General features: G+C 34.0%; 1 protein-coding gene across 18 annotated transcripts in view; it reads right to left on the bottom strand.

Moving 5' to 3' along the window:
• ADGRL2 (adhesion G protein-coupled receptor L2) overlaps positions 1-22,194 on the bottom strand; it is a 235,503-nt gene that overhangs the window by 14,962 nt on the left and 198,347 nt on the right. For all 18 annotated transcript variants that reach the window (XR_004052016.1, XM_030912815.1, XM_030912820.1 and 15 more), the window contains 7 exons: positions 21,552-21,735; positions 10,822-10,947; positions 10,394-10,599; positions 9,125-9,298; positions 7,934-8,143; positions 6,783-7,003; positions 5,398-5,464 (listed from right to left, as the gene is read on the bottom strand). Coding sequence is in view for 17 of the 18 variants with exons in the window: in XM_030912815.1 (XP_030768675.1) it covers positions 5,398-5,464; positions 6,783-7,003; positions 7,934-8,143; positions 9,125-9,298; positions 10,394-10,599; positions 10,822-10,947; positions 21,552-21,735 (1,188 nt within the window). In the remaining variant the exon portion in view is untranslated. The remainder of the gene's footprint in view (positions 1-5,397; positions 5,465-6,782; positions 7,004-7,933; positions 8,144-9,124; positions 9,299-10,393; positions 10,600-10,821; positions 10,948-21,551; positions 21,736-22,194) is intronic.

Raw genomic sequence — 22,194 nt, 5'->3', positions numbered from 1 at the left:
CAATTAATCCTTTAAAAACAGACTGTTCAATACATTTCTCCTCTTTTGCTCCCCTCACTTAACTGAGGTTTTTACATTACATGTGTTTAATGTGTCTTTCTAGTTACACATACAATACATTCACAATGCAAATTCAGAAAATAAAGAAAATTACAGAGGAAAAATACAGCTACAATCCTATATCCTGTGGCAGCAGGCAGCACTTGTATACTCATTTTAGAAATAATTGAGATGTATCTTTCCAAAGACTTCTTAGCTACTATATTGTCAGTGCTGGGATTCAATATACTGTGGTCTGGACTCTACAGCCCACAGACTTCCCATATAAAATTAACCAATTTATTCTGGGTGAAAAGATTATAAGTCTCCTAACAAAGATATATTAAGTCTATATTTAAAAGGTTCCATTTCTATAAAAAGTAATCCAACTTAAAAATCGTTCAGAGATGAAGATAAATAAATTAACATATAAAATGCTGCCTCAAAGAAATCCTATTTATGTTATTTACATAATAGGTATGCTCATCAAATGACTTCTGCCTGATGGATTTGCCAGAATTAACCAATTCTCCATTTCCTTTGTAAAACACTACTATCCCACAATCAGCAACTGGCCAAAACACCCACGCTTCTACTCCCACTAGTCGAGTTGCATGCTTAATAACAGTTTATTTTTTCCAAACCTGTTTATGTCATTTATACTTTTTTACACAGCTAAATATCACATAAGCTCATGAATCCAAGTGCAAATATAAGAATGAAATTTTTAAAAGCTGTTTCTAATGGAATGTTTTAGAAGACTTGAAAGTGAGTTTCTTTAAAAACAACTAAAAGCATTGGAAAAATAATCATAACTGAGGGATTTTTGCACTCAAATTACAAGTGTCTGAATTCTCCAACTTGAAGAAACTGAAAATAAAACTTTTAGCTAATGCACTCATATCTAGATGTAAAGAAATTTATAGTTAAACCCAACACTAACTTAGCCTCTGAAACACGACTTGAAGGCATACAAATAATGAGGCAATGGTATGTGAAAGAGGACAAAATACCATCATTTCAAGAGAAATTAATTATGAAATAAAGCATATGACATATTGTAAACCATAATATAAGATGGCAAAAAATGCTAAATAAGATTTTTCTTTTTCCCAACTCAATGAAAAAATCCACCAATACGTATTACTAGTCTTATTAGAGAAATACAAAAACTTTTATATCATTTAGATGCTCAACAATTTATGCTACCACCAACATATATGACAATAAAATATCTTCTGTAATTAAACAGAATATATACTGAAGCATAGGTACATTTTTAAAAATGTGGTTTTACAGTTATCTTATTTTCTCCAATGTTAAAAAAAAGTAATGCTAAATTTAGTTTGACAGAATAAATATTGTCACTGCCTTTCAGGAGACAATACATTCTGATAAATAAAATTTTGCAGGGAAAACTATTCCAAAAATTTTTTCCCCTTTCTTACTTCTTTCTCGTTTTCTTTAAATACAACTGTGAAAATGAGAATAAGAGGCAGACGGGCAAATAAACACATCTTTGATAAAAATCTGTAGTCATTTTAAGACAAAAAAGGTAGGCTTCAAATAAACTACTGGCTGCAAATCTGAATTCCTTTCTTCCTTGCATTTTTCTCATGACATAAATGGCTCTTTCCAGCCATATACTTCTGTGCTTCCCCACACCCAGCCCCCGCTGGTTACAATAAGTGATTTCTTTCTCCTTCTTACTTTTACTTTTGCTCAATTTATTTTTCTGCCCTTGATATACATTTACAAAATCAATCACAATAGTCAAACATGGTATTTCCCCTATTTCTCAATGGAAGGCAGGCAAAGAGGGAGGGAGAGAACAATGTCTCTACCAACCAATTGCTTGAATTCCGATGCAGCCACTCTTTGACCCTCTTGTTCTTTGTTTTTTCTTTTCAGTGTAAATACTACGAAGTTTAAACATAGTCTTTTGGCATAGATTGAAAGGCTCCATGCATCAGTGAGAAAGGAAAAAGGCGGAGTTACAGCTGCGCATACAAACATTTGTTTAAACTTGGTAAGTACATGTAGTTACTCAATTATCCACAAAGAAGCCACTACGAGTAAGTATAGGCTATTAGGTTTGTGGTACATATGTATGACAATCCACCAGGCTAAATGTCCATGCTAATAATTAATTCTGCAGATGAAACAACTCATTCAAGAATTAACCAGATTTTAGCTTAGCTCTGGGCATGTGTGTGTGTGTGCGTTGTGTGTGGGCAGGTGTGTGTGTACAGGTAAACAGATGACTAAAAACAGATGACTATCTCTTAAGAGAAATGTCTGTTGAGTGAGAGCAAATTGAGAAAAAAAAAATCCCTTATTCAGTCAAAAAGAGTAAGTCATCAAACTGGGACATTTTTTTCTCTCCCACTGACAAAGATCATTCTTTTACCTATCCCCAAATAATAATTTCATAAATTATTATTTATAATAATCTGCCAATATAATTTGCTGATAAAATTTAACACTGCTTAATGATATAGCACAGCTAAACATCAGCCATATTGATGCACATGAAAATACAAAGAAGTTTAAAGAAAGAAAAAGGTACCACAGATTATAGGAGTGCACAGTTTGTTTTATGGTCATCAACCTGCTCAATTGAATCACATCCGTCTGAGCTTAGCAGCTTAAAATTCATTCCACAGCTTGCAGTGCTGACATGGATATGATAAGACAGAAGAACAGAAACATCACTCTCAAGTAACCTAGCTGAACTGAACATGTTCTGACCCTTTTTGTCCTCCCTGGAGCTTTTGCTACCTGGCAAATGCAGCTCTAAAGCTATACTTGTATCACCAGATCTTTGCTGTTAGCCAAGCAGAAACCTATTTCTCCCTGGGACTAGCAGCCAGAGAGGTGTTCTCTGAAGAAGACTTCTAAATGAGTGTGTGAGCTGAACTCTTACTGAACTGAATTAATTATTAACGATGCAGATGGAGCTGTCCAAATGATAAGAACAGCTCCTGACGTGTCATGATCCAAGCTTTCATTAAACCATTTCAGGCATACTAATGGTTTCCCACTGCTCATTACTTACCAGCACTTTTCTCATAGATATAATAACTCTGGTGCCTGTAGGCAAGACATTCTATAGAAATGCAGAAGTAGGAAGTTTTATTTTCCTTAGCATATTATTTTCCTTCATAGATTATTATTTAGAATGTACACCTATTTAATACAACTAAGTGAAACAGTTTCAATTCAGAAAAATTGAAAATGCAAACCTATACTTTCTAGGAACAGCAATAGGTCATTTTTGTTACGAGAATATTCCTTAAAAGGACAGTATACAATACAATCTATATTAAGATTTGTCCCAGAATTGAGTTTAAGTACCTCATCATCACGAGAGGGAGATATATATATATATATGTATATATTTTTCTTCCCACACACACTGTATAATCATATCATATCTCAATTTAAGTTAGATACTCTTTTGCAAGACGCTGTTTTGTATTCCTATACCACTCTTAATCGCTCTCTGTTGCGAAAATTAGAGAGCAAAACAATTGCAGGAGAATTCTAACAAGAACTGTACCGGGATTGCTAACTACTGGGGTTTTTGTTTGTTTTTAAGTTGAGAATGCTCTTGAAAAGGCCCTTCACATCTCAACCTGAAGGATTTGGTAGAGGAAAATAATGACAAGACTTACAAAGCAATAGTGTGCTCTACTATAAATGAACAACATAATAAAATGTCCTTAACCTTTTTTCTTACTAAAAGCTGAGTATTTTGCTAAGTGAAATGTTTTTTAATGATCTAAAAAGTCAGTACTTATCTTCACAGATATCAAATAATAAAACTACAGTATAAAAGAAGTAAACACATGATAGCCTCATAGGCCAAATATCCCTAAAGCAGTCTTTACATTTTTCAACATATGTCTTTGACGAAGGTCTTAGGGGAAAATGAAAAGTTATGTCTTCAAGGATCATGCCTCTTCATGTCAGTCATTTAACTCTAGATAGGCTTAGGCTGTGTTAACATACAAACACCAAGAACAAAAACTTGGGTAATCATCGGATTTAATAATTCTGATGAGACATCAGCTTTCCGAGGAATACTTGAGAATGTTTTACTGGTTTAATTCATACAGGCATTCATCTCAATTTTCACTTCACTATGTATTTGTGCAAAATAATTAATTTTAATGACAAATACACACATGAAGTGGTTTTAAGTTTCCTTCAACTACTAACAGTTTTTCTCAATTTTATGAAACACTGCTTAACCATGAAAAGATCCAAAGGAGCTCATTTGTGTTACGTTTTTGGAAAAAAAAAAAAAAAGAAAGAAAAACTCCTTAAAATAGGAAGTATTTATGTTTCCTTTTTAGAGTTAATAACATCATTTCTATCACCATACTGCTACAACTGAGCAAAATTTTTTTTTTTTTTTAAAGACAGGGTCTCGCTCTGTTGCCTAGACTGGGGTGCAGTGGTGCAATCAGAGCTCACTGCAGTCTTGTGCTCCTGGGCACAAAAGATCCTTCTGCCTCTGCCTCCTGAGTAGCTGGGGCTACAGGCATGTTCCTCTACACCAAAGTAATTTAAAAGTATTATTGTAGAGAGGAGGTCTTGCTATGTCACCCAGGCTAGCCTCAAGTGATCCTCCCGCCTCAGCCTCCCAAAATACTGGGATTATAGGTGCGAGCCACCATGCCCAGCCCTGAGTGAAAGTTTTAAATACCAAAGTCTAGATACTGTAGCTACAATCCTTTATTTCAACTATATTTCAAATGTGACTAAGGGTAATGTAAGACATTTAAAAATAGCTTAATGTCATTATCCTTGGCTTGTATCAAATTCATTTAAAAATAGTATTTCTTAAACTAGTATTTTCATTTGGTATCTTCAGTCTTATAGAAGTAATTTTATTTCTAATACATTTTAAGTTGATTTAATAGTCATTCGTTAATGCAAGATTAAACAACTTTTTATACACTAAAAAGAATTGAGGATGTGGATATTCATTTAAAAGTATTAAATAACTATGTGAAAACTAAGATAATAAAAATTAAGGTAATGTTCTTTCACTTTCCTGACATATTCATTTATTTATAACATGGCCTATATGTAAGTATATTTTTTAGATTGTGATGTGATATTTTAGCTTATTAAATTAGAAATGAGAAAAAGTACTTCTTAAAGATTTTCAGAAATATTAATTAGCAGTATATAAAAATATTTAAAATATACTATTATCCTGTGAGACAGGCATGTTTGTAAATCTCTGTATAGATAGATAAACAAACAATAAAACAACTTATCCTTGTTTGAATAGCACTGCTAAAGCAGCAAGCTAAAAAGTAAGGGAAAACAGAATCTGCTTACCAGAATAATGAAAGTAACAGGTCCAATGAAGCTCCATATAAAGTAGTTATCAACATGAAGCCAGCAACTATTATGAAAAGAAAAGAATATGCATTAGTAGTTTCTATGGAACCTCACCATTACAAGGAAAATAGGATTTTAAAAACCTAACAAACAAAACTATCTTTACATTTGCCTTTGAAAATTCATTTATCATGTGCAAGACCTCTAATAATTCTGAGTTGGCTTTGACTTAACAAAGGATAGTAATTTATTTACTTCGACCTGCTGGTTTCGTATTTGATAAAAGCATACAAAATCGTGCTTGTATGGGGAAAACAATAAACACCACTCCACCACTGAATCCTTAAGACTTCAGATTTCTCTATAAAGACTTGAAACTCAGTATTACAAATTGTCTCATCATTTTAAAGTCTTACATATAATTTTCAAAATTTGCCTTTCAGATCTGTCTGAGCTAAAGTGCTCAACCCTATGGAACGTAACAGACCCCCCAAAAACTGTTCAGATGTTATGCTTGTTGCAAAACAGTATAGCAGATATGTAATACCTCCACTAGGAATGGATAAATACTAGAAAAGGAAATCAAAGCACGGAACTCACACAGTATTAGAGTAAATGATGCATAAACTTATTAAGACAGATTTTACTTAGTAGTTCATTTTTCATGTAACACGGAATCCCCACTGAATTTCTTTTATTTGTCTTTCATCATCTGTACAGTCAAAAAGCTTTCTTTAGTCCACAGAATCTTTATATAACTAATTTTATCAAAGGAAAAAAATAAACAGAATTGGAAGGCAAATTCATGCCTCTAGCAAATAAAATCCTTAGAAACATGACTATGTCTACCTTCTGTCACTTTCTGTAAATATCTATACTTTTATAAATGAAAGACGGTGACTTATTTTAATCCTTTCAAACTGCCTGATAAAATATTATCAAAGTAAAACATATGGGATGGAATGTGCTACTGTCACAATTCAGAATGAGAGTTAGCTAGAGGGCTGGCTGCACAAAGAGAGCTAATGAAGCATTAGCTTAACACTGAGTAGTTAAACCTGTCAGATGCTTTAAGTTCAGAAGAATTTTTACTTAATATCTTTCTAAGGCCAAAAAGTTATTTACTTTTTCAATTTGTTTCAGGTCAATCTTTTGTGTTAAAAAGAAAGTCCATAATTTAGAATCTGCCTTGCCAGAGTACAAATCCTCTGAACCCAGAAAATTACAAAAGACTTGATTGTAATTTGTGCACGGTATGCCCATTCTCTTACCAATAAAGCTTTCAGATGCTATTTTAATCTGTCAGGGACCCTCACTGACAGCTAACAGGCTTTAAAAAATTATTCACTTGAAAAACACTCAGGTCGCTTGCAATTACTTACGCTTTTTCTGTTCCATAGCTCTTATAGTCAATAGCAGCTGAAACTCCAACCACTGTGGCAGGAAACAAGTAACCAGCAACATAGTAATATTTTTTCCTTGAATATTCACTTTCAAAAACTTCAACTAACATTAGATAGAGCTGCACACCTTCTAGGCACATCCAAGCAAAAGCTGCCAAAAAGAAAAAGTGTAGAAGTCCTGCAAATATTGGGCATGCAATCTATAGAGGAAAAGAACAAAAAACACAAAAGAAAACTCATGAATAAAAATAGCCCACTCCAAACTATAAAATACTCACTAAGAGAAATTGCTATTATTTCAAAAATACATTATTCAGAGTAACCTAATGCTTGCTCAAAACATGTTTTTCATAAGTGGAAACAAGCTAAAAACCCTGCCAAATCTGGAGATTATCATGTTCACAGAGTATAACGCCAAGTGTACTAGGTTTCAAGGTAGAATATTACTATAACATTTTTTAGTGAGATTAAATATCAAATAAGAAAACTTCATAATTTGTGAATTATCTGTTACGAAATCTGAATATTCCACTTGTAGATTATTTGCTTCACAAGTCTTTAGAAGTGTTGTTTGCAAACATATTATTTCTATTTTTTTCTATAATGGAATTTTAAAATTTTGCTCTAATGACAAAATCCTAGCTCTAATTACCTAGGATTATTTTCCTGTCATATCTGGAGCATTCTTAAATTATCTAAGTGCAGATGAATATAGGGTGAAGCATTAACTAATTAAGTTCTCTTTCTGATATTAAGAACTCATGATGATGAATAAATTGCTCTGAATACAATGAAAGGATCATTGGTCAGAATGACTATGTACAGCAAAATAAGAATTTTTAAAATAGGATCTTTGTATTTCTGTATCCTAGCATTCTTCTATTAAAATTATGTGTCTTAACAAAAACACAGAAAAATTCGACTGTATCTTAATATACAAAATGAATTAATTCATAATATCACTTAATAATTGGGCAGTCTTTTAATTTACTACAAATTGTCTTTCAATATTGCCCTATCAATTGTATTAAGTTACAAGGTCAAACATTAATATCAGTATCATATGTTACCTCACACCTAATAAAATAATTTTCAGAGATCTAAGGTCAATTAACTCAACTGGTGCTTACCGCATATTTTGTCTTATCAATGCCTATTAGGAAAATAAATTCAGCAATGAAAAGGTTGATACAAAGGTTCTTGTGAATAGTATTTCGGTCGCTCTGTAGGCCACGGAAAAAGCAGAAGGTGAAGATGCAGATAGCCAGGCAAACAAGGGAAATGACAATTCCCACCCAGGTGATGACTGTAAGAAGTAATTCATGAACTCCATCTTTATACTGAAAATAAAAAGATATGAGGAACATTAGTATTCCTGCATTACATCAACTAGAAGAAAGACAACTTTCACATGTACAGTTCATCTTTTACTACTGAACTCTTTGAAAAATACCATTCATATGTGTTCAAAAAAGGCTCAATACCAAAAATAAATTTTAATCATATAATAGCATTCAATATTATTATTGCCTTTTATACTTAAAAAAGTGATCTATGAGAGAGGAAGATTTTACCTAGAAAACAATAAAAGAGCCTAATGATTTCAAAGTATGGCTGAATTAACTACATAAACACATGGAGACTATTTACATAACAGAATAAAGAATACTTATTCATGCTAAAAAATAATTGACATTTTAATGATTTTTCCAAACTAACACATAGGCCAATTTTTAAGTTTTTATTTTCTCCTTGGGGTTTTGTATGCTTACATATTGAGAGTTGACACACACAACAGATCTGAGACTGAAATGCTACACTTCTAAAATATTTCTGTCTTCTGGCTGTCATTCTCTTCATCACAGAAAGAACACTGAGACATATTCCAGAAGCCATTTTGACTTTTCAAAAGACACAGCTTTGCACAACGTGCAAAGTAGTTAGGAAACTTAAAGGAAAAGTTGTAAAATTAAGATTCAAACATTCAAGATGGGAAGGGCATGTTAAACTCCAGAGCCTTTTGTCTCTTTTGTATGACCTATTGCTGCTCATTATTTAAATCTTCTGTTGCCTCTACCAAGCACCTGCCCCAAGGAGGAAAACTTACAAGTCTATGAAGTTACAGCATATGATTTTGAGAAGTAATGATAACAGTGCCAAGACTTCTTAAAATTTATGGACAATGTAGAAACAATTAGAAATCAACATTACTTTGTTTGCTTTTTAGTTACGATAAGCACCCAAAGAACGGGACTGTTATACAAGCTGTTTTGAATCTCTGAGGTTTTTCTCTGCTACTAATTAGAAGTGCAAATACTTACTGCAATTTCCCTGTGGGCCATGAGAATTGCAAAATTGGTTAGGTGGCTGCATGAACACGTTGTTCGAGTTTTATTAGTGTCAACCAGCTTGCAGCCCTGGGTAGACCAATATCCCATCATAGTTCTCTCTGAGTAGTTCCAGAAGGAGCAGTTTGCATTGAAATAATTGTCAGGCTGGGAAATAAAATGACAAGATAAAATTAGGATTTTATACTCTAAGATGGCAACAGCAATTGTTTAATATGTGTAAAAGGTAATTTAGATTAAACTTTGCATGTTTCAGACTATAAAGTTTTTCATCAGCAATTTGTGGACTATGTTATACGAGGCAGATACCAACTTAGAAGGGGCTTTATAGTCCGAAAGTTTACTCTAAATTACCAAGACCCATTTTACACAATTACAATTTCTATTTTACGATTTCACATATTGATGGTATATTAGAATCATTTTTTTTTCCTTTCTGATAAAATTAGAGCCATAAATGTGTTCTGAGAAAATTCTATAAGGACCAAATGTTTTAAAAATCCATGTTCTATTTTGGGCCCATTTTTGGTTAGTTCTAAGAGATACACTAGCAACAATGTAAATCATATTGTTAGTACCTAAAAGCTCTTAAGAGTCAATCAACTGAAGCTGGTATGAGTACTGTAACCACAAAAATTTATTTTTCTTTGCCTATTTGGAGATCCACTTTTTTATCTGTGGGCATTTATTCACTCTACTTACCATAACAGCCAAACATTCTGTAGACAATCCTCCAATACAGTATAGTTACTTAAGTATCAACTTGCATTCTAAGGTACAGCAGAGGAATCACATCTCCTCAACTGTTTTTTTAAAACACAATACTTAGTAAACAGTTGTGTCAAACATGATCAGTAAAACTAATGAAAAAAGTTTTGCCACAGAAAAGGCAGAGTCCTAAGAGTTAATACTCAGCTATCCTGCTGCTAAGTAAGGTAAGGGTTAATTTTCATTTGAAAACAAATTAGAGTCATTTACATTTTCCTGTTGATTACTGAATTAGCTTTCATTAAGAATACACTTAAGTTCTAATAATCACTGAACCAAGCTCATTTATGTTCACAGCCTTAAATAAACTTGTGTCTCTGACCCAGTCCAACATTTAAAATTCAAATGGAAAGGTCTTGTCTTTCCTCCCTCCCATCTCCCCAGTTCTCTCCCCATCCCCAGCACCTCAGTTTTGCTTTCCTTTCTTTCTGCTTTTATAATCTTCCATTACTTCATTAGCATACATTAACTTACATCAATGTGTGGCAGGGTAAAAAGCACAGGATCAGTCAGGTATACTCGGCTGGACTCTTTATTGATGGAAACTGAAATGACGTGAGAATTCACTGCAATGGTGCTATTACGACCAAGAAAGTCAGCACCTAGTTTAATGGTTGCATTTTCTGTACTAAGGAACTGTCCCAGACTCCGGTAAATGATGAACACCAACTTTGCAAGCCCTAGGAAGGTTAAAAATAGTCACATGATGTACAAAAAACATGCTTGATAATAAATTAAGATAAAATAGGAATGAAATGATAAAGTCCTAAGGCATTGTTTTAAATCTGCTTTTAAAATGGTCAGTCGTTTTTTGGTTATATAAGGAGTCAAATGCATTTTAGAATTAATAGGTTTTTGAACAACAACAGAAACTGTCAATTTTTAAAAGACTTCCATCTTACCATTCCTGCTGTTCTGTTTGACGGTATTTGCAGAGAGCTGGATTGAGCTGCCTGCTCCTTTGATGCCCAGGGGAAATTTAAAGTCTTGGATCTGTCCTTCTGTACTGAGTACGGCAACTTCCAGGACTGGATGAGGCAAAAGATAAAGGAAGGGGGTGGGGATGATTCTTTAGATTTAACTAAGGTGGCAAATGATAACTGTATGGAAACTACTGTTTTCTTTTTGTCTACTTACAAAATTTTACTGTTAGGTTTCAACAAAAATCGTGAACAAAAAACCAAATTACTCTTAAGTCTTAAACATTCACTTCTCAAAAAAAAATTTGTATTGTCATTCTAATACCTTCATATTTTTATCTCTTTTGTCATGAACTAATACCAATCTGTTAGCCTGTAAGTATGAACAGTGTATGAATTAATAGTATGTAACTTTCAAGGTTTTGTATTTAAATCATGAAGCTAAGCAAAAATATTTCAAATTGATATTTTTTGGCTCTTTATATTAAGTAACTTTTCAATGACCATTTTTTGGCAGTGGTAAAACTAATATGAAGTACAAATTTGAATGCCTCTATGGCATCTATACATCTATTTCTATCTATGATCTACTTTAATATGAAAAATTACACAGGTCAAGTTTGCAGTAATACATTTTTTTTCTAATTTCTAAAAATAGCCCAGAAGAATATATTTATTATGACAATGCCATTATGTTAAAATTTCCCATTAATTCTCACTATTCAATCTTTACATATTCAAATTGGGCAAAATAGAACCTGCAGGCCAAGCCAGTCATGCCATTTGTTTTTGTAAATAAAGTTTTATTGGAACGCAATCATGTTTATTCATTCGTGTATTGCCTATGGCTTCCTTAGTGCTACAATACCAGTTAAATATCTGCAAGAGAGACCACCATGGCTTGCAAAGCATAAAATATATACTATCTGGACCTTTACAGCAAGAGTGTGATAACCACTGCAGTCTAAACCAAATTTCAAATATTCAAACCAAGTATCGAAATTGAAAAACACTTAAGGAAAACAAGTCAATACAAAACACTGAGACCATCTACCTGACCAAGATGCCAATGCTAACTTCATTTCAAAAATATAATTAATAGTAACCACTAACAATACAAATGCTTACTGTCTACTGGGAATCCCAATACAGATTGTCATTATTTTATATCAACATTTATTTGGATTTTAAAAGGAATGGAAAAGTATATTGCTTTTATAGGAGTTAACTATCTTATATTAATAATTACAACATTAATATTTTATTGATGAAATCTAAGGAATTATATGGAAAATTCATTGATTTCTGATATTTAAATTTTAAAACTATGTATTCTACAAAGATGTTCAAAAAATACAGTCCATATTTTTTTTCTGAATGTCACCCTCTTTAATGTCTCTAATGTCTGTATCGCCTATCAGCTATTCACCTACAATCCCCTTTTTCTTTTTACAAAAATCATTTCATACCATTGTACAGTAATTCTTGGATACTAATTTTTTTGTCTTCTGCAACTTTGTTTTGTAAAATACATCTATATTTAGGTTGTAAATATAATAATATAACATTCATAAATTTTTATAAGCAATTAAACCACATGTCAAACCCTGAAATACAAATTTATAACGAGCATCATGTAACTGCTAAAATTCTATCAGCTGCAGAAACTGGTTGATACACTTATTTTACTGATATATGTTTGGAAAGATTAAGCAGGTGGGTAGATGGATAAACTGTTCTCAAATCAGTCTCTATGTTGGGGCAGGGAGGAAAGGGGGAAGAAGTTTGATGAAAGTAACTGATTCTTCCTCACACTGAAAGAGGCTATCATATCTTAAAACAAGACAAGATGAAAGAAGAAAATCCTGAGTTTTCATGAATCATCCCAAATATAGATATACATGTACAAAGTGTTAATTTCATTAAACAAATATTTACTTATCCAACTTTAATTTCATTAAACAGAAATTTACTTATTAGAATTTAAAAAATAATGTTCATAGTAAAGAAAAAGCTTTAAATTGTTAATAGTAAGATCATTACTACAGCTCTTAGTAGATATTTCAAGCTATTTACTTCCATAAGAAAATGCAATAATGAACTTTATACCAACAAATAGATAAATTTATATCAATAAATTTTTAAAAGACAATAGAAATTTTTGTAGAAAAATAAAACTGACTAAAAGAAATTAAAAACCATAATAGTTTATTACCATTCAAAAACTCAACTGATAAATATATACTGAATTTTAAATAAGATTTCTATTTTCTGTTTCAGAAAATAGAAAAAGATGTATCCCTAACTCATTTCACAAAAAATTATAGGATACTTTCAGTCATTAAAATGATGCAAAAAATCTTTAATAAAATATACACACACTTTATAATATCCTGAACAAATTACATTTATTACTAAATTAAGTTAAAAAACACATATAGAAATTAATACATTAGAAAATGGATTCATATAATTGATCAAATAGAGAAAAATTTTTAAAGTATTCACAGAAATAAACTTCAACATCCACTTAATGTAAAAAAAAAAAATTACACACAAAAAAGACGAATTAAAGAAAAACTCCTTGTCCAGACAGAAGTTTTCTTATCAGATAAAGGCTACACCTTTATGTATCCAAAATGTATATAGCAAACAATATTGAAAAACTCTGGAAGCATTGCTTTTAGAGTCAAAATGATCTCTATCACAGGTTTTATTGAGCATTGTACTAGAGGACCTAGCCTAATGCAGTAATTCAAGAAAAGCAAATAAAAGGTATAAAGGAAAAAACAAGTAACATTTACAGTAAACACAATTAACTACCTAGTAATCATGAGGGACTCTAATGATAAACTACCAGAAGTACTAAGAATTTAGCAAAGCTGCTATGAGCAAAATCAATTGTGTTTCTATACACCAAACAACAAACAATTAGAATATGTAATTTAAAAAGTGATCTTATTTATAATAAAAACAAGAAGTATAAGTTATCTAGGAACAAATCTGATTTTTAAAAAGTGCAATACACTAAAAATAAGAAAAATATATAACTTTATAAGAAGACCTAAGAAAAAATGAGGAATTACATAATGGTCTTATTTGGGAGAATGCAGCAGTTCAATCTGGCACCTCTTTCAAAATCAATCTACAAACTCAGTCCAATTTTAATCAAAATTCCAACAAGATTTTTGTGTCTGGAACTTGATCCACTGATTTAAAAATTCATATAGAAGAAACATGCCAAAAAGCAGCCAAAGCAGTTCCTCAAGGAGCAAGGTTGAAAGACTCAACAGATATTAATATTACTGAAAAAACCAAAGCAGCAAGTAATAGACACTGCTAACATGTAAGACCTCATTAAAAATCATTAGGGAGAGAAATGGATTACTCACTAAACGTATACAAGGAACTGGTTATTCATATGGGGAAAAATCAAATTAGCTGCCTGTCTCATATAATATCATAATTAAAAATAAATTTCAGGTAGATTAGAGACATAACTGTAAAAAGCAGAGGTTTATCATTTACAAGGGAAGTATAAGATCCTTATAAACTTAATGTAGAGAATATTTTCCTAAGTAGAAAGCCAAAAGGAAAATATTTCTTAAACAAGATACCAAGAGTACCAACACTAAAAGAACAGACTGATAAATCTGACTCATTATGTGAAACAACAGATTCCTTTAAAAAGATAAAAAGAGAAAGCCCAGACAAAATAAATATCTGTAAACTATAGACTCTTTACAAGATTAGTGTCCAGCATACACAGAAATATAAAGAAAAAATCAAAAAGGAGGAAGTTGTAAATAACAAATTCATAGGAGAGAAAACTAAAATAGGTAATAAATCTGTTAAAAAAAATCAACATGAAGCAATCAAGGAAACTGTAAATTAGAACAATAACATAACCAATTCAAACTCATTAGATTGACAAAAGTTAGGTCAATAATAAAGTGTTTGCAAAACTAGTAATGGTATTACCGGTGACAAAGTAAATCGGTAAAAGAAGGTAGAGAGCAATTAGGCAGTATTTAGTAAAGCTGAAGGTGGGTATGCTCTACCACTCAAAAATTCTATTTCTAGGGTGTGTGTCTGTCTGTGTGTACGCGCACACATGTATGTGCGCATGTATGTCTAGAAAGGCACACATTGGAGCAAGAAGGCATACAGAAACTTTCATTACAGTTTTCCTTCTGTCAGGAAAAAAGCAGAAGCCACTAAAATGTCTATTAGCAGTTAATTCTGGTACATTCTTAGAAACAGATCAAATGAACTACAGATGCACATGTCACCATATACAAATATAAAAAATAGAATGCTAAGGGAAAATTATACAATTATGGTCATGCGCAGTGGCTCACGCCTGTAATCCCAGTACTCTGGGAGACTGAGGCAGGAGGATCACCTGAGGTCAGGAGTTCGAGACTGGCCTGGCCAAAATGGTGAAACCCCAGCTCTACTAAAAATACAAAAAAAATTAGCCAGGCATAGTGATTCATGCCTGTAGTCTCAGCTATTCAGGAGGCTGAGGCAGGTGAATCTCTTGAACCCAGGAGGCAGAGGTTGCAGTGAGCCGAGATTGTGCCATTGCACTCCAGCCTGGACGACAAGAGCAAAACTCAAGTCTCAAAAAAAAAAAGAAAATTATACAATTACATTTATAGTTTGAAATTAATGTTAAAAACCTGAAAAGTATTCAATGTACATACCTACAAAGCAAATTTTCTTAAGCTTATTCATGCTAAATAATAAAGATGACAGCTACCTCCTTCATGGTATGATCAGGAAGGAGGCAATCCTGGGAACTTCCACATTATCTATGATTTTCTTTTTCCAAAAAAATCTGAAGCAAATATGGTAAAATACCAATATGTGGCTCAGCTGAGTAACTGGTACACGGATGTTATGCTATCCTCTGTACTTTCTGTATGCTTGAAATAATATATGCCTTATTCAATAGATTTTCTGAACATGAATACACTTGGTTCATTGGAGAGCCAAAGTTTCACTCAGCCAATACTGTAGACAGAATTTTAATATATTTATCTTACTATTTTGCAAATTCCTCAGCAAGTAGTGGCTGTAATGAGAGGAAAGAGGAAGAACTATGACCTCTACCAGGAGACTTGCACCTTTATGGGCAGGAGCTGCTCTATCGGCCTGGGTCCCAGAAGAAAAACAACACGGAGCAGAACCGAAGATGACAGGAAGCAGAGCTGAAGCCCAGCCTCAATAATTATGCAGCACAAAGGAGTAGTAAACCTTTGTTGTTGTAAGCAGCTGTGACTTTGGGGTTTTTGTTACCACAATCTAACTAAGTCTAAAGTGATGATAAAAATCATGCTGGCCACTCAGCTCATTAAAACAATAAATAAGGCCGGGGCGGTGGCTCACACCTTTAATCCCAGCACTTTGGGAGGCTGAGGTAGGTGGATCACCTGATCAGGAATTCAAGACCAGCCTGGCCATCATGGTGAAACCCTGTCTGTACTAAAAATACAAAAATTAGCAGGGCATCACGGCAGGCACCTGTAATCCCAGCTACTCGGGAGGCCGAGGTAGGAGAATCACTTGAACCTGGGAGGCGGAGGTTGCGGTGAGCTGAGATCATGCCACTGCACTCCAGCCTGGGCAAAAGAGGAAGATTCTGGCTCAAAAAAAGAAAAAAGAAAAAAAAAAGACAATAAATAAAAGAGAATTTTACAATGGATGGATCAGGCTGATAACATCTAAACCATGGAACCAATCTGAAAATCACAAGGAAATAAAACCAAAGATTATGTGCTTGTTGATATGATGCAATAGAAAGTTCTTGTTAAATTAAAAAAACAAAAAGTTAAACCTAGCATGATCATGCCTCTGAATCTAACCATCAGCATAACAGGCAGAGTTAAATGATGCACTGCGGATGAAATAAGACAAACCAAGAATGTAACAAAGTTTACAAGAAAAATCACCCACCTGACTTCCTCAAGAAAAACAAAAAATGTTTAAAAAATATTTTTCTTACCATGCAAGGAAAAATAACTTTTAATGAAAAGATACTTGGCCAGGCGTGGTGGATCATGCCTGTAATCCCAGCACTTTGGGAAGCCGAGGTGGGTGGATCATCTGAGGTCAGGAGTGTAAGACCAGCCTGACCAACATGGTGAAATCCCGTCTCAACTAAAAATACAAAATTAGCCAGGCATGGTAGTGAGCACATGCAATCCCAGTTACTCGGGAAGCTTAGGCAGGAGAATCACTTGAACCCAGGAGGCAGAGGCTGCAATGAGCCAAGATCGCACCATTGCACTCCAGTCTGGGCAACAAGAGTGGAACTCTTTCTCAAAAAAAAAAAATACTCAACTGATATATCTATCAGATTTACTACTTGGACTTGTATCCTGATTTCAACCAAGTATTAATAAATTTATGAAAATGTGAACACACTTTTGTTATCTTTTGAAATGTTTTTGTTAATTTTTTAAAGTGTGATAATGATATTGCGGTTTTCTAAAGAGTATTGGATATATCCATATAAGGTTTCTTATAGTAATCATGATAGGATTTTACAATTTGCTTTAAAATATTACAAGAGTGGCCGGGCGCGGTGGCTCAAGCCTGTAATCCCAGCACTTTGGGAGGCCGAGACGGGCAGATCACGAGGTCAGGAGATCGAGACCATCCTGGCTAACACTGTGAAACCCCGTCTCTACTAAAAAATACAAAAAACTAGCCGGGCGAGGTGGCGGGCGCCTGTAGTCCCAGCTACTCGGGAGGCTGAGGCAGGAGAATGGCGTAAACCCGGGAGGCGGAGCTTGCAGTGAGCTGAGATCCGGCCACTGCACTCCAGCCTGGGCGACAGAGCGAGACTCCGTCTCAAAAAAAAAAAAAAAAAAAAAAACAAAAAAAAATAAAATAAAATATTACAAGAGTGAGAGGAGTAAGTAGAACAGGATTAGCCAGATGCTGCTAAAGCTCAGTAGGGGGAATTTTTAAAATTAAAATTAAAAACTTCTGCTCTTCCCAAGATACAAAGAAAATAAAGTCACATACTGGAGGGAAAATATCCAGAACGCATGTATCTGACAAAAATACTTATAAGAAGAATATACAAAAAATCTTCATAACTTATTTAATGAGACAAACAACCCAATTGAAAATGGGCAAAAGATATGAACAAACACTTCATAAAAAGATATTTGAATGGACAATAAACACATGAAAAGAAGTTATCAGCAAAATGTTACATAGCAATCACAGAAATGCAATATAAATCCACAATGAGATGCCTCCAAGAACCACTAAAAATAAAATGACTGCCAATCCTAAATATCGGTGAGGATGTGGAGCAACTGGAACTCTCATATGTTGCAGTTCAAGTTTAATATGGTACAACCACTTGGAAAAATGGCAGCCAAGAAGTGGAAAAAAATCCAAATGTCTAACAAGTGGGTAGATACACAAATTGTGGTATGTCCTCACGATGGATAATACTCAGCAATAAAAAGGATTAAACTATGGACATTCCCATGTATATGGATAAATCTCAAAAATATTCCTCTGCATAAAAGCAATAAGATCAGAAGGAATACTACACACCGTATGATTCCATTTAACTGAAGACCTAGAAAAAGCAAAACTTATCTACATGGATAGAAAGCACATCAGTGGTTTCTGATGTGTTTATGGCTTAGGGCCAGAGGAGAATGACTGCAAAGGATTATGCAGGGTCCATCTGAGGACACAGAAATATCACCATGCTGACGATTATAAGGGTGTACAATTGCCATACTCCATCAAACTATACACTTAAAACAGGTGCTCTTATTGCATATTTTAAATTATACTTCCAAGTTTTTAAATGTCACAAAAAGATGTCATTATAATAGATAAAATTGTATCATTTTTATGGAGTCATGTATTATAAGGGTAAATCATGTTATGAAGTTAAACCAAGAATTTAAGAAGAAATCACTAAGGAGGAAAATCAAATAGTTTTAATAACCTAAGACATTATAGCCATGTCCTCAGGGGACTGGGAACATAGAGAAATAATAGGCTATTTTAGTCCTCATGTCTGAAAATAGAACAAGTCCTAGGAAAAAGGTGAATGTTTTCCTCATAGTAAATCAGGGCCCTTTCCCCCCCACAAAAAACTGTTTATACTTTGGAAATAAAAAAGACACAATTATTATTAGAATATGTAAAATGACTTTTTTTTTGAGACCAAGTCTTCCTCTTGTCGCCCAGGCTGGAGTGTAATGGCGTGATCACAGCTCAGCTCTGCCTCCCAGGTTCAAGGGATTCTTCTGCCTCAGCCTCCCGAGTAGCTGGGATTACAGGAACCCCCCACCACGCCCGGCTAACTCTTTGTACATTTAGCAGAGACAGGCTTTCGCTATGTTGGGCAGGCTGGGAACTTCTGGCAGTCAGGATCACCTGACTTCAGGTGATCCACCTGCCTCGGCCTCCCAGATTTTTTGTATTTTTAGTAGAGACGAGATTTCACCATGTTGGCCAGGCTAGTCTTGAACTCCTGACCTCAGGCGATCTGCCCGCCTCGGCCTCCCAAAGTGCTGGGATTGCAGGCATGAGCTACCGTGCCTGGCCGTAAAATGACTTTCATATTGGTAATTGTTGGATAATCAGCATTTAGACTAGTTAATACCAGGCATTATTTTAGAGATGCCAATCTCTCCATAGTGTTTTTTTTTTGTTTGTTTGTTTTTGTTTCTTTTTGAGACAGAGTTTCACTCTTGTTGCCCAGGCTGGAGGAGTGCAATAGCATAACCTCGACTCACCGCAACCTCCGCCTCCCAGCTTCAAGCAATTCTCCTGCCTCAGCCTCCCGAGTAGCTGGGATTACAGGCATGCACCACCACACCCGGCTAATTTTGTGTTTTCAGTAGAGACGGGGTTTCTCCATGTTGAGGCTGGTCTCCAACTCCTGACCTCAGGTGATCGCCCGCCTCGGCCTCCCAATCCAAAGTGTTTTTTAATTAAAAATGAAAAAAGATCAATATGAAAAATAATCCTTTAGTTTCATTTAATTAACTTTTATTTATTTTTTGAGTTGGGGTCTCACTCCATCATTCAGGGTGGAGTGCAGTGGCATGATCTCAGCTCACTGCAACCTCTCCCTCCCTGGATTCAGGTGATCCTCCCACCTCAGCCTCCCAAGCAGCTGGGACTACAGGCATGTGCCACCATGCTCGGCTATTTTTTTTTTCTTGGTGTATTTTTTGTAAAGATGGGATTTCACCATGTTGCCCAGGCTGGCCTCGAACTCCTGAGTCAAGCAATGTGCCTGCCTCGGCCTCCCAAAGTGCTGGGATTATAGGCATGAGCCACTGTGCCCAGAGAAAAATAATGGTTTAGAACTCTGAAAACCACAGGTACTAGAAAAAATGTATTCCTGGACATTTAATTGTTCAGAATATATCTCAAAGTGGAATAAAAATATCTTGGATCTATAACTACAGTATGTTCTATGTATGTAATGCTGATGGGAGCATAGATGTGAACCTGGCCCATCAAATTTTCTTGCACAATTGAAGAGGTATAACAAGGGAATTTTAGTGTTTTTTTGTTTTTTTTTTTTTTTTTAAGTAATTTTCAGAATATTTAGAAAACAAATTGAGGTCATAATATGCCACTTCAGTAATTACTGATTTTTCATTCCCAAACCTCAAAGTAAATAAGCACAAATTAGTTTTAAAATATTTCATTTCCTTTTAAAAATTCACTTACATAAAATAAATTTAAGGTTTTGAATTCAAATATAGGTGCCAATTTGATTTATGTCCATTTCTTCTATATACCCCTTTGATCTGCATTTTTTATATAAAGTCCCATGACTTAGGCAGGCACAATAAGGCATAATTAGGCATTAAAGACATGGCATCCCAGATAGTAAGTCTTCATTCAATATCTGCTGCCCTAATGAAGTTAGCACTGCTTCTGGTAGAAATGTAGTCTGTGTCCCTTTTGAGTTCTTCTACATTTATGCTTGGGAAGCTTTTTACTTCACTAACTAAGGCATACTGTTAACTTCACCTGAATTCAACCTCACTAAATAATTAACAATTCTAAATTGTTCAAACCTAAATTAATAAAATTTTACTCTATTTCTTTCAAATGTTTTTCACAAGTGAATCCCTACCTCTCAGTGGTAGCATTTGAATTCTAATTATGCTACACTATCTGTAGCTATTCTGCAATCTATGAAGCATGGATGTTCTGCATTGTGGGAGATGTAGTTCACTGACCACATTTTCACCTGAAGGCAGTTATGTTTAATATAAACATCTGACTCAAGTTCTGTGTGCTAAAATATCTGACTGACAGCAGGCATTCCATAAAATAATTTAAATTCACTGGGAACATACTATATAAAATGGTAAAGCATTTGCCACAGTTTCATAGCAAGCACTTTCATTACTTTAAAAATCTACATTCTAGTATTTAAGCACTCTAATACTTTTTCGTTAATGATTTTTCAATTGGAAACACACACACACAAAACCAACTTGTAAAACACAGGATAGAGTTTGGCTTTTTCATTAATTTTAGCAAGTGTGAACAATAATTTCTCTTGCTAACAGACAAAAATAATTTGACAAAAAAGAAGTACGGCACTGGGAAATAATAGATTCGGAATGGAAACATCATCCTCTTAGATATGAATATTCCAAATCAAAATTAAACTTGACAGTAGATTCACTTACCAATATTTTCTGTAGGCATTGAGACCCTTGTTGGTTCTAAAAGATTGTCAGCTAGGACAAAAGCTCCTTCTTCCAGTGTATCGAGTAACATTGTTGCAGTATGTGCTTGTTCAGAAGAATTCATATGTTTCCATGATTCCAAAGCTTCAGGTCTCAGAAGGTTGTCCACTGTGTCAACAATTGCCTGTATCCATTAGAAAACTATCATTAGTTTTGACTGCTTTTAGAACCAAAGTGATTTTCAGTTGCTGACGAGTGACAATCGTAATATTTATCTGTCATGATGATTTCCTCTTACTTCAAGATGGAAGAACACCTAGACAACATATATCTGGTCCATTTTAAAATATACCTGGACCATTTTAAAACAGGACTGACTGAAGATTAACAGACTGCTATTTGATTACAAAGAGTAAGTGTAGAAAGGTGGATTGTTTCTATTTACTTAATCACACCTCAATTGTTGACAGCTGACAACCACCTGTGTCAGCTCTTAATCGGAGACATTACTCTTACAGGTAGAGTCAAAACTACTAAAGTCATCCTATTTATAATCTCAAGATTTGAATATTCTAAACCAAAAATACTAATGTCTTTGGAGTAAATTAATATGTATGCTTGAAAATTAAACTATATTATTTTT

The sequence above is a fragment of the Rhinopithecus roxellana genome, chromosome 12 (assembly GCF_007565055.1).
Source record: "Rhinopithecus roxellana isolate Shanxi Qingling chromosome 12, ASM756505v1, whole genome shotgun sequence".
NCBI classification, from domain to species: domain Eukaryota; kingdom Metazoa; phylum Chordata; class Mammalia; order Primates; family Cercopithecidae; genus Rhinopithecus; species Rhinopithecus roxellana.
The sequence above is the reverse complement of the archived record's forward strand: the minus strand, read 5'-3'. Positions and strand labels throughout refer to the sequence as shown.